This window comes from Aplysia californica, unplaced genomic scaffold (genome assembly GCF_000002075.1).
Source record: "Aplysia californica isolate F4 #8 unplaced genomic scaffold, AplCal3.0 scaffold01038, whole genome shotgun sequence".
NCBI classification, from domain to species: domain Eukaryota; kingdom Metazoa; phylum Mollusca; class Gastropoda; order Aplysiida; family Aplysiidae; genus Aplysia; species Aplysia californica.
This window is the reverse complement of record NW_004798308.1, coordinates 143,189-156,131: the sequence shown is the minus strand read 5'-3', so window position 1 is coordinate 156,131 and position 12,943 is coordinate 143,189. Positions and strand designations below refer to the sequence as shown.

Genomic DNA, 12,943 nt, shown 5'->3' with positions numbered 1-12,943 from the left:
GAATCGGATTAACGAGTAACTTTCCCCTTTGGAAAGTGCTGGCACAGAGTTCCCCACGTCGTATGGCTACGTTAGTAAAACACGACGTGCGGATAGGGTTCAATAAGTACGTATGAGCAAGCCAACAATCGAAAGGATTACATAAACATTTTTAAAAAAGATTCGTGAAAAGGCATGCGTGGCGCACAACGGTCGACAAGATGTAGACAAGACGGTCTTCGGGATTGATATAATAATAATATTATGCTGATTATTTTGGAGGATATCCACAGTACAATACGTGTATTATAAACTGAGTTATATTAATCTTTTAATCAATTTATGGTGGCTTATTTTTGTCATCTGTGCCCAACTGGCGTATTTAGTTTTGTTAAGCTAAATCCATACATTCAAGGCAAGAAAATAGAAGTAAATCCAATTTCTTATCTCATTTAAACAAAGGTGAAAATATCAACCAAGGCCAGCATGTTAATTATCTAGAAATTAGAAAACGATAGATTACATCCGATGCCGCATGTAGATCTACCACAGACAAAAAAAAAGGAATTGTTACAATAGCTTGTGACAGTTCAAATTCTGAAAAACAGAAAACTTACAATGACAACCGAAATACACGTTTACAAAAGCAATGCGAGGCCAACTCATCTGTGTGACTGTGAATTATTTATAAATAACAAGGGTAATAATAATAAACATGAAACAAAACAAAAAATGTGGTTTCTCGGGAGACTTGAAAATTTCATCGGAGAAAAGGGAATCAACCCAGGCACTCGTGAAAGCAATCAGAGTGGGCTGTTAACTTATAGAAACAATTGGGAAATTGTAAAATGCAGTTTCTTGGAAACTTGCGTAGATTCTATAAATTGGCCATGAACACCTTGCCCTCGCTGGAAAGGAAGAGATAGATAGATAGATAGATAGATAGATAAATAGATAGATAGATAGATAGATAGATAGATAGATAGATAGATAGATAGATAGATAGATAGAGAGAGAGAGAGAGAGAGAGAGAGAGAGAGAGAGAGAGAGAGAGAGAGAGAGAGAGAGAGAGAGGGGGGAGCAGAGAGAGAGAGAGAGAGAGAGAGAGAGAGAGAGAGAGAGAGAGAGAGAGAGAGAGAGAGAGAGAGAGAGAGAGAGAGAGAGAGAATCTTTAAGTGATGGCGGGGAAGACCAACACCTACTGCTACAGGTTTTTTAGAGAGCATTTGGGTAGAGAATTGAGTGGCAAACCATGATCGCCGATGTCTGCTTCAGATCTGGCACTTGACGATAGTGACCTTGGAGGGCCCTAATTTAAAATTTAAAATTTATTTATTTATATTTATTTGAGGTAGCCTAATGCCCATATGGAAATGATTTCTTAAAAAAAGTTTTAGTAAAGGTTTTACGACGCTCGCAACTGCATAAGGTAATATGAGCGTCAAGGGGTGGATGTCAACAGAGAAGTCCTTACAGGGAATCACACTTACTCTGCTCACCTCTCTTGCCTCAACAGCACAAAGTCTGCCTTGACTATCAAGGCACCCCGGAAATACCGGGTCTCAAGAGAGTGGCAAACATACAAAAGAAGTAGATGAAAACTGACGATAGTAAGGATGAGGAAAGAAAAAGCAGCAGTTCCCTGTTGCAGTTCAGGCACAGTTATGAGCATGACATCGATGAATCAGCCCATTTACAATTACAATTCTACTGTGCAGAAGAACATGGTTTATGTCCCCCCTTTGGGAAAGGCCTTAAGACACTTCAGTCAGTAGCACCGCCGGGGGGTGGGGGGGTGGGGGGGTCGTTGTTTCGGAGATGGACGTATTAAACTCGGAGGCCCCGCCTATCTGGGAATAATTTGTGGCATTGGTTCAATATTGCGTGCTTACTTCATTATTTTTGTAATGATCGACATACTATTTGTTGGTTCAGAGTAGAAAAGATGTTCAATCGTTTCTGTTTTTGATTCGTCAAACAGTGGTCAAGAGATCTGAGAACTGGAGGCGTTGGATTTATAAGTAGGCCTAAGACAGTCCTATGACATTATATTATCAGAGAGGCTATAGGACGTTACAGAACTTGGGGAGGTGTGGAGTTTTCACCACGTTTACTGACAGGGCCGGTGACCTTTGATCCCACGAACGGGTTGGCTGGCCCTCTGGTGCATCCCCTCCCACTGAATAAATTCGCCTGTCAAAGGTGGATATTGTTTAAGAGGCTAATATTGCCCCCCCCCCCCCCCCCCCCAATAGCTCAATTGAGATTTTGTCTTTGACAGGTTCAACTGTATTCCCTTTTCGAACTTGACTCGACAATTATTTTCTTGAGGGAAATTGTCTTTCTTGCACAGAATTCTGTGCTTTCTTGCAAAGTGCAAAGGGAAGCAACAATGAATATCCAATGTGACCGGAAATACCTGGAAAGGAAACTCTGTTACAAATTAGAACAAGATCTGTTTTCTGCACAAAAGAGCGGATAACGTTGATTCCAATGGCGTCTATGGCGACAAGCAGAGGCAAGTTCAACAATTATAACAGTAAACTGGTGATCTGCTTGTATTTTTTGTGTGTACTTCAGATTACTTTCAATACATGTAGTGGGAAAAAACATACTACGAACTCTATTCTCCTTAACAGTTTCAAGATCAGGAATGAGGGCGAAATCCGACTCTGCTGACTGTCAACAGTGAACAGTCGACACTCACGCTCCCGGGGTTCTCTCTCCATCAGTCAGTCACTGTACTGTTGACGTTGTTGGTTCAGATTCCGCGTCTGCATTCTGTGGGTCTACCGGGACTACTGTTATAAGAATATATTATTATGTTGCTATCCTCAGTGAATATGATTTTCTGTGAACTCGTCTAGATTTCTAGGTCTACTTTCATTTGTTTTGACACGCATACATACACACACTTTTTTCAAATTATGGGGAGGAATTCCGTAATGAGCGACTACTATGAAACAGAGTAGAATAGAGGGTTATAATCTAGGGTTTGGGGTAGGGTTAAGGGTAGTGGTAGGGGTTGGGTCAGGGTTAGATAAACATTTAGGTGTCTTCCTTATTGTGTTTGTTGAGGTGGTCGCTCGTTACGCTAGTCCTTCCCATTTTCATTTTTGTATCTGAAATTGTTGCATCCATAGTGAAGTGTATACACTTGTCCCTTTGCATTTAGTACTGTTCCAGTTTTCAAACCCCACATGTATTTCCAGCACTGCTGATTTTAGTGAGGAAATGCTGCTGAAAACTACTCCTGCATACTCTTTACTTTGAGTTGTATGGACTTAGTTCCTCAAGAGTAAAAGTTACAACCTCTTAAAGATAAACTTAGTAGATTTAGTGTACATTCTGCTTTATTAGGCACTAATAGTAATAGGAATGGAAGAAAATGCAAAGGGAGGAGATGGGTGGGGGAGGGGTGGTGATAATAGGCCTACAAAGAAAGGAAAAGGAGGGGAATATAAGAAGATGTCAATGGAAAATAAGAAATGTAGACTAGTAGAATGAAAAGATGGGATGGAAAGAAGAAGAATAAGTAGTAGGTCAAACCTCTTTTTCAAAGCTCATCATGTCTTATACTGTTGTGGTGATAATGGCTGGAATTTCTATGTCTATATCTCAACAGGTCTCAAGGCAAAACATGGTTGAGGTTCAATGATGAAAAAGAAAAGGATCTTCATATTTGACATGATTCACAGGAAGTAATATGGCATCCAAATCAGCGGGCTTTTTGCCGCCTGGGCAGTCTGCTTCATCATCAGAGCAGACTGCCGATGTCTTGAAGAGGCGTTTGGCAACGGCAGAAGAAGACACTCAGCAATTGATGCAACAGCTGGAAGAAATGGGATTCAATACAAAAAGTGATAAAGATAGATATTCAGACCCAAATGATGGTAAAAAATCTAAAAGTGGTTTGTCTAGCAAAGATGTTAGTGAAAGTGCATCATTATCTACAAAGTACAAAACGTCTCTGACAACAGAATCTTCATCTGGGCAGCAAAGAAACAGTCGAAATCTCAGTGGGTCTGACAAAAGCTCAGGCAGCAAAAGTGCGAAACATAGACCTATTACACCTCTGTCTCTGAAAGGACTAGTTCCAGGGGCCTTTGAGGACTCAGAGTCAAAGATGTATGAAAATTACGTCATGAAACCGCCTCTAGCAAAGTCAACTGACAATGGCAGTAAAATTAGGCACAGAACAGAAGGAGCTGATGGGAAGGTATGAACAGGACTTTTCTATTGAATGTCTAGCAGTTGTTTAGTTAAATGAAAATTACCTGATTTTGAAATACTTGTTTGTATTATGTAGTTCAAATTGTCTAAGCTGGTCACCCGTGTTGGAGGAGAAAATGACTTTGTAAGGCTGGTGGCCGTCTTACACGTTATCATTATAGTGTAAAAAATGTAAGGGAAAAATGGGAGGTGGAACTGTATACTGACGACTGTTTCATACAGGTGACTGTTGAAGCAGGTTCGACTGTATATCTATATATATATGAATATAAATAATATACGTATGATAAAGTTGTTTACCAATGTCTTGTTCAAAGTTTTTGAATTCTTATTGAGAGATTGCACATTTCACTTTCCCCTCTAAAGGTTACTTTTACCTGAAGAAGATACCGTCTAATTTTAACATGCTCACAGCGAAATATACACATTGTTAACAGGTTTTCAGGTCCTGAATTTTTGCTTATAAATGCATGTATTTCTTTGTATTAAAAAAATACTTACATAACAAAATTTATACATATATAACGAAAAGATTTCCACATCCCACTGATTATGTTATGTCCACACTACATTGCATTTTTTTGGGGGTCCTCTAGATAATTCTTTTTACACTTATGGTGCAACTTGGTGAAAAGGAGGTCTTATTTGCTGGAAATTACAAGTTAAAGAAGAACTGTTTAACAGAAAATTTTTATGTTGATATCAAACCTTGTACAGTTTAAATATTGTTGAAGAAAGACATGGTAGTTCACTTTAACTTTAATGATGGGCGCTCAGAAAATGTCAATCACACTCAACACTTATTTTGATTGGCTGTTGGAAATTGACTTTTATAGTATAGTTTATTACTTTAAAAAAATGAATGTACTTCCTAGGTATCTGCTGGGAGACAGGAGCTGGAACAAGAACTTATTCGCATGAAGCGTGTAGTATCTCAACTACAAGAAGACTTGCAATATGAAACAGAGGGGAAGCAAAAAGCAAAGGATGAGGTGGAAAAAATGAAATCAGCTGTAGAGGAAATTTCAACCGCAAAAGTGAGTAGTTTTTTTTTGGTTGTTTTTTTTTGGTGGTATTTGATTTCATTCTCTTTGCTCCCTGCAGTTGTCCACCTATCTCGTCCTCATTATTTGGGATGAATGAATTTCTGTCTGTGGATGAGCAATTGAAAATATGTCTCTATACAAATCAATTATTTTAGATAAAATAGAAGTATGTATATTAAGAGATACTTCCTGAAATTGGTTTTTAAATATAACTGGTCCATATTTAGATAAAAAGAAAGATACTGACTGTCTCAACAAAGATTTAATAGGAAGAAGGAGCATAAGTAAAAAACACTGGTATGAGATTCATGAGGTTGTGACAACGTCATGCACAGTGTAAGTGGGTTCAGTCTTCAACTTCAAAGTGTACAGACTGTCAAAAGAGTACATTTTTTATGGGAGAGCATACTTCAAATACTACAGCCCTGTGGAAACTATGTCACAACGTGGTGGAATCAGGCTCTCTTCAATTTTTAGGCATATGGAGTTATTGGTATCACCTGAAAGCAGGTTCATTTGTCTTGTTTTCAATTTTAAAAAAAAGTGTATTAATCGTGAATAGTAGTCACAAATGTGCGATTGATGAAGGTGGGGATCGCCTGGTTTGAGAAGTAAAATTAGAGAGAAAGAGACCGCTAAACTTTGCTGACTTCTAAAGTTTTAGAGTCATTGGAAACTACAAATGTACTTTTTTTGGTGCCTTTGATCAATATATTTTACAGTAAAATCCACACTCAAATATGTTTTTAAATGAACGTAAAAGTTGTTGGGCCCCCCCCCCAAAATTCGATAAAAATGGTCAAACTGGCAGAAAAGTGCCGGTTTCTTTGATTTCACTGTTTTGATGAGCGCTTCATTTCACCACGACGCCTCACCACACATGTTCACACTGGCAGCACTGGCCGGCCAAACAGCTTATTTGAGACCAACTGGTGAGAGAATCTTTTGTGCCTTCAAAGGTGAACAGAAATAAATCTAGAGTAAGCATAAAAATGCTTTCATGTTAAGAGGCACACAAGAGGAGGTAGAGAGAAATCTTTGGTTAAAAATGAGTGTCATAAATTTGTTTTGCTTCGAACGTATATGTGAGTAACATCTGTGATGTATCTGTATATACGGTATTTTTTTAGTAGTCAAAGTGCTTGCTTGATCAAGGTGTCAACAAGACGCGACCTCAGTGCTTTCTTGTCGTATCTCCATTTTTTTAAACATTGAAAATATGACTTCTTCTTAAGCTTATTCATTGTTATAATCCATAATATGTATCATGTTAAGCGCATAGAGCTTTGCTTAAGTGGATATGCGCTATATAAATGCAATCCATTATTATTATTAATCTGTTTTCACTGTAAAAAAAAATGGAGACACGACAAGAAAGCACTGAGGTCGCGAATAAAGTTCTACTCAGCCTACAATGTTGTGTGGTGATATAATAGATATATGGAATGTTCTGGCAAAGCTTGTGCTCTACATTTAATTATCTCACCAGGCTGAGATTGAGATGAAGGTGGAAGAGCTGTCATCCTCCAAACAGAAGTTGTCTCGACGTCTGAACGAGCTGAAGGAGGAGGCTTCGAGAGAGTCCAGTCTGCGTGCCAGTTTAGAGGAATCTCACGCCACGTTGCTCACGAGGCTCCACGATATGGAGGCTGTCATAGAAAATCTACAGGGTGAAGTGAGTTTAAAAATTAAAAAAAAAATCCCTTGCTCATTTATATGGGAGTGACGCCCGCTATCTGATTAGTAGAAAAAAAGTGCGTATGACAGTGTCCAATAGTGTTTTTAGTTTAGTTTAGTATGGGGTTTTACGGCGCTCGCAACGTGCATACTTAGTATAATAAGTAACTGTAATAGCAGATAGAATTCCAGGATTATAGATGTAAGTCATTGATCTGAGAGCGGTGATGATTTTAGATATAATAGTGGTGATGAGTGATGATGCGGGATTGCGTTTAAGTAATGTTAACGTTAGTCCTATCTTCCTCTGCTCCAATGAGTCACGAGGGACGTGGGCACCCTCTATCCTGTTCCCTACTGGAACCATCTTTACGGTCTCTGTGAAGTTCAGAAATGGTGGGCACTGTTTCTGCTAAGGTGAGAGTGAAGTGATTAAAATTGTTTACTGCAGTCGAGCTTTCTGTGGCTTTCCATGGTAGAAACTTTAAGTTTATGTTGACTGCACTGTAACTAACTGTTTTAGGGAATATTTTTGGCTAGTTTCGAAAGCCTCTTTAGGAAATAAGGTAGCGCTTAATGTCAAAAAGTAAATTACTTGAATGTTGTGTAGTTCAATCTATTATGATGCTAAAAATAGTTTAATTCTATAGCACACACCCATACTCTACAGCATGCTCTATACGCTTTAGGACTATTATTGCCCCAGCAGACCCGAGAGCAAGTTGCAAGTGCTGTAAAACTCTTACAAAAACTAAAACTAAAGCCGTTGAATAAGTGGGTGGTTGGCGGGTGCTCTGGTGGGGTTTGCTTCTTCTTTTCTATCAAACATCTATCATCTTTATCTCCCCTCCTTTTTGTTTGTGTTTGTTACTCTCTTGTAACACCTCTAATCTGCGGCTCTTATATGACCTTATTGTTTTGCAAGTGCCGTAAAACGCTTACTAAAACAAACAAAGACCCCAGAGCACCAAATAACGTTCCCCCACTTCCCGGGCGGGAGGCATACAGTAGAAGCTGTGGAATACATAGACTAAAACACTGACAAACTGACAGTAACAAGATCCTTCGCTGTCAATAGCTGGGTACCCATTCCCATGCTGGTGAAATGAGGAAAATTAATGAAAGATTCCTTTCTGAAAAGAACAAATGTCGGGCCCCTGATGGAGTTTGAGCCCATGACCTTTACTGATTGAGACCAGTTTCTTTGGTGTTATGGTGAAGCGCTACGGCATCACACGCGAAAGACATGAGTTCGATTCTCTTGTGGGGTAAAGTTTTATCGAGTATCTCTGATTTTTTTGTGGGATGTTGTATCCCTCTCGGCCTGGAATGGCCATAACAGGCAGTTTCAGAGCTGCCCCCCCCCCTTAAATAATTTAAATTGTGTAGATGGAGGGTGTAAATAGTCTACACTTCTCCTGATCAGGCAATCACATAAACTAGAACTTTCCATCCACTGTAAAGATTTGAGTTAACTGCTGCCTGAAACAACCTGAATTAGAAGCTTTTGAGGTTTTTTTGTTTTTTTTTCACCTCAGGCTTCTGAATTGTAGAGGGGTTTGTGTTTCTATTATGAATTTTGCTGTAAAACCCTTTAATGCATTGACAGCGTGAAAATACTATTTAATTAATTCGCAACGCAAAAAAATCTCTCACATTAATGTATTAATGGTGCAACCCCCCCCATTAATGTATTCTTGGTGCAACCCCCCCCCCCTCCCAACCCAATCTTAAATGCATTTGCAGCGAAAAATAAAGCAACCTTTAATTCATTCAAAGCGCAAAAAATCCTTTAAAGCATTCGCATTTCAAAATAAAATCCTTTAATGCATTCACATTGCAAAATAAAATCCGTTAATGCCTTCACATTGCAAAATTAAATCCTTTAATGCATTCACATGATAGCTAAATAAGATCCTTTAATGCATTCACGATTCACAGTGCAAGACACACTCATCTAGCTCTTCTGGGCTGAAGGCTGAGATGATGAAACTGAAGGAAGATCTCTCGAACGAGACCTCCAGGAGGCAGAGATCAGAGGACAATTATCACATTGTTATCACAGAGAAAGGTGAGGACAATTATCACATAGTTATCACAGAGAAAGGTGAGGACAATTATCACATTGTTATCACAGAGAAAGGTGAGGACAATTATCACTTTGTTATCACAGAGAAAGGTAAGAATGTGAACGTGCATGGCATGGGAGTTTATTCTTTCAGGTGGTGTGGTGTCTTTTTAAGAATTATAATGTCTCTCTTAATTTCCAACATGTAGGAGGCAGAAAGTTGTTAGAAAGCTGTTCAACAGTTGTATGCCACAAAAGCGAAATCTTTTCAGGAGAGAGAAAAAAGTATTTAATTCTTTTAAGAATTGTGTTGTGTGTCTTTTCTAGATTTTTTCAATAGTTAGACTTTTGAATTAAAAAAAATAATTTCTTGAGCACATGCAACTGCTATCACAGACTAGAGAAACTGTGACGAAAAACAAATTTCAGAAACTGAAAATCATGAAGGTATCAATTTTGAATGCTTGTTGACTCATAACTGTATTTCTGTTCAACTGTTGGTTGATTATTGTTGACTCATAACTGTATTTCTGTTCAACTGTTGGTTGATTATTGTTGACTCATAACTGTATTTCTGTTCAACTGTTGGTTGATTATTGTTGTTGTTAGATTTCCGGTTCAACAAACATAACAATAAACCACTAATCAAACAAGTTTGAAGTTATGAGTCCACAAGCTTTTAAAATTGACAACCTCACGATTTCCAGTTTGTGACTGCGCCCGTTTTTCTTGTGGACTCCTCATATATTATTATTAGTTCTTGATGGGTGTTTTTTGGCGTGTGTTTGTGTTTAATTCCTCCAAAATGTCACATGACTTGGCAGACAAACTGATGATCAACGCCACCAGTCTGCAGACAGACAACCACCGAGCCTCCCAGGAGCTGAACAGGCTCCAGGCTCAGTACACTGACCTCATCCGACAGCTGGAGCAGACGCAGACCATAGTGGATACGCTATCGGTGGGTTGGATGGATGGTGTATGGACAAAATTTACTCGTTAATCTAATCAGTATGCTTTGCATAGCAGTCTGTCAAAATGATTTTTTGAGAAACACTGAAAGAGATCTTCCCACTAGAAGTATTCTGAAATATGAAGAATACAACCCTGGGAGTACAAAATGATCCCAGGGCATACGGATAGGGTTAAACTTTAGTTTTACTGAAAATAATGTAATGTTGTTTTTTGAACAAATAGTCTTTCAAATGTTTTTTTGTATATCGTCCTTTGTATGTTGTATCTGAAATTCATTTTTGATTTATTCATTTTCAGGCGAGTAAGAAAAGTCTGGAGGAGGAGAACGGTACGCTCCAAAGTCGTGTTCGCAGTCTGAGTGATGAATTTGAAAAACTGAAGAAACTTCAGGAAGAAACGAAAGAGGTAATTGTAGTGTTGTCACGGTCAAACATGTTCAAGGAATTTGACCCAATAAGTCAGTGTCCAGTTGTCCTCGTCCTTTATTCTTAGTGACCGCCCGTAACTGTCGTGAGTTGTCTTCGTCCTTTCGTAGTGATTACCCTTGTCAGTGTTGTGAGCTGTGTATAAGCATGAGACCTTGTGATCAGTGAGTGTCGTTTCCGAGCAGAACGTGTGAACAGAGTATGTGCCAGTTGCTAAGTGTTAAACTGCCTAACCCTGACCAGATGTGCTTGTCGTTGAATTTGATAGTAATGGACTTCCATAGAAGTAGTAGTCTACGTCATCATTATTCATAAAGTACAGACTATAGATATTCCTCGTGTAATTGACATAGAATACAATTCAGTGGCATGTTCCCTGTTCACAACAACCTAAAAGTACAACTGTACTGTCGTAACATAATGATTCAAAATTTAGTACAAAGCTTATGAAAAGTGAACTTTATTCTTTTTAAAGCGCACACCAGATACCATACTCATAGATCTTTTTTTAGTAAGTGTTTTTTGTGCCTTAAATAAATGCTTTTCAGTAAAATTCACATGGAAATGTTTTTTTATGTAGAAATAAAAGGGGTTGAGCCTAAAAATATAAAATTGATAAAAATGTCCAAACTGATGGAAAAATGCCTGTTTCTCTGATGTTGTTATTTTGACGAGCACTTGATTTTACTGTGATGCCTCACTTATTTTGGTCAAGAGCACAGCCCAGTTACCACCCATTGTTACAGCTGTAGCATCAAGGTTGCTTGACGTTGATTATGAGCTAGTGATCACTAAATACTGGACCATTGGGAAGCCTCCGGTGAGATTTTTGCTGTGAAGTGCATTTGCATTCATATTCATAAGTATTCATAATCTATTATTTTCTTTGTTTTGTTTTTAAAAAATTCTCTGAATAATTGATGCCTTTTTGTTCATATATATGTCCTTTAATTATATTTCTTTTTCTATTTGTCTACCGTGATTTACAAATGAAGTCTGAAACAAGGCTGGCAGCAGAGAAGAATTCCCTCGAGGAAGACTTTTGCAGTACCCGGTCGGAGAAGGAGAAGTTTTCCTCGGAACTCCGAGAAAAGAAAAGAAAAATGTAAGATAAGATAAGATATGATAAGATACATCCTTTTTGTCCAGATCCTGGCACATTGATTTGGTGTTTCACCACATACACACACATGCACGCACGCACACACGCACAAACATGCACACGCACGCAGGCTTACAGTCACATGCATAATATAAATGAACAGCAATATAAACAATTATAATCTTAAGCAAATTACATACTCAATTTTTTCTGATGCATGCCTATTCTCCAACCAAGTAAGTAAGTAAGTAAGCCTCACAATTAATCAAATGTTGTTTTGTTTTGTTTTATGACAGGGATTCTCTGGAGCACGAGCTGCGCACGACAAAGCAGAGCCTGAACCAGAAGAACCAGGAGTTCTCTGCGGCGGCCGACGGGCTGGAGGTGGAGTTAGCCACGCTCAAGTCTCAGCTGGAGGCCATGGAGGGAGAGAAACAGCTGGTGCTGCGGGACAAGGAGAGTCTCCTGGAGGAGGTGAACTTTTCTTCTGACGAGAGGGGGGTTGTCTTTTTTTTGCTGTTGTTTATTTTTATCCCTTGCCCATTTATATGAGATTGACGCCATTTGATTAGTAGAAAAAAAGTGCGTATGATAGTGTCCTATAGTGTATTACGGGCATACTTAGTATAACAAGTAACTGTAATAGCAGATAGAGATTCCTAGGATTATAGATGTAAGTCATTGATCTGAGAGCGGTAATGATTTTAGATATAATGGTGGTGATGAGTGATGATGTGGGATTGCGTTTAAGTAATGTTAGCTTTAGTCCTATCTTCCTCTGCTCCAATGAGTCACGAAGGATGTGGGCGGGAAGGGGGGTGTCACTTTTCCCTTTTTACTCAACTTTATGAATGTTAGGTTGTTAGGAATGTTTTGGCGTCGATGGCTTAGTGGTTAGACTCTCAGACTCACAGCCATAAGCTTGTGGGTTCGAATCCCGTTAGGGGCCCGTCGTTGTGTCTTTGGGTAAGGCACTTCACACAAGTGACAAATTGAGCTTGCTGCTTGGCTCCCTATTACTGCTGTCTTTCATCCACACACCTGAGCTTATGGTAGGAAAGATCTACACCTAGCTTTCTCGGATATGAGCAAAAGGTCATGGAGGTCTCGAGTGCGGGTTGCGCACCTTAAAGATTCCTTGATGGTCCTAAAAACGATAAGAGTAGACATCGGCCATCACCCGTGCAATATTCAAAATTTCCTACTGACGGAAAAATGTATAATGTGTCCCGCGTGCTCATATGACCTTTTGCAGTTGCGAACGCAGTAAAATACGTGCGGAAAAAAAGGTTTCTACGACACGTGAACAGGGTTGAAGGCCTGAAACATCTTGCTCTGTGGGTAAATAGAAGATAAAAGAGGTAAGGATAGAGCAAGAGCAATTTTCATAGAGAACTTGAACAGATTCTCTCTCTCTCTCTCTCTCTCTCTCTCTCTC

General features: G+C 39.0%; 1 protein-coding gene across 1 annotated transcript in view; it reads left to right on the top strand.

Annotated features, from left to right (window-relative positions):
• Window positions 1–3,050: 3,050 nt before the first annotated feature.
• Window positions 3,051–12,943, top strand: part of LOC101847160 (coiled-coil domain-containing protein 150) — a gene marked incomplete at its 3' end in the record, with an annotated part of 28,329 nt that continues 18,436 nt past the window's right edge. Inside the window, 9 exon segments of the mRNA XM_013089764.2 lie at window positions 3,051–4,198; window positions 5,088–5,249; window positions 6,748–6,933; window positions 8,877–9,006; window positions 9,828–9,964; window positions 10,276–10,383; window positions 11,399–11,508; window positions 11,802–11,979; window positions 12,450–12,471. Of these exon segments, the coding sequence (XP_012945218.2) occupies window positions 3,686–4,198; window positions 5,088–5,249; window positions 6,748–6,933; window positions 8,877–9,006; window positions 9,828–9,964; window positions 10,276–10,383; window positions 11,399–11,508; window positions 11,802–11,979; window positions 12,450–12,471 (1,546 nt within the window).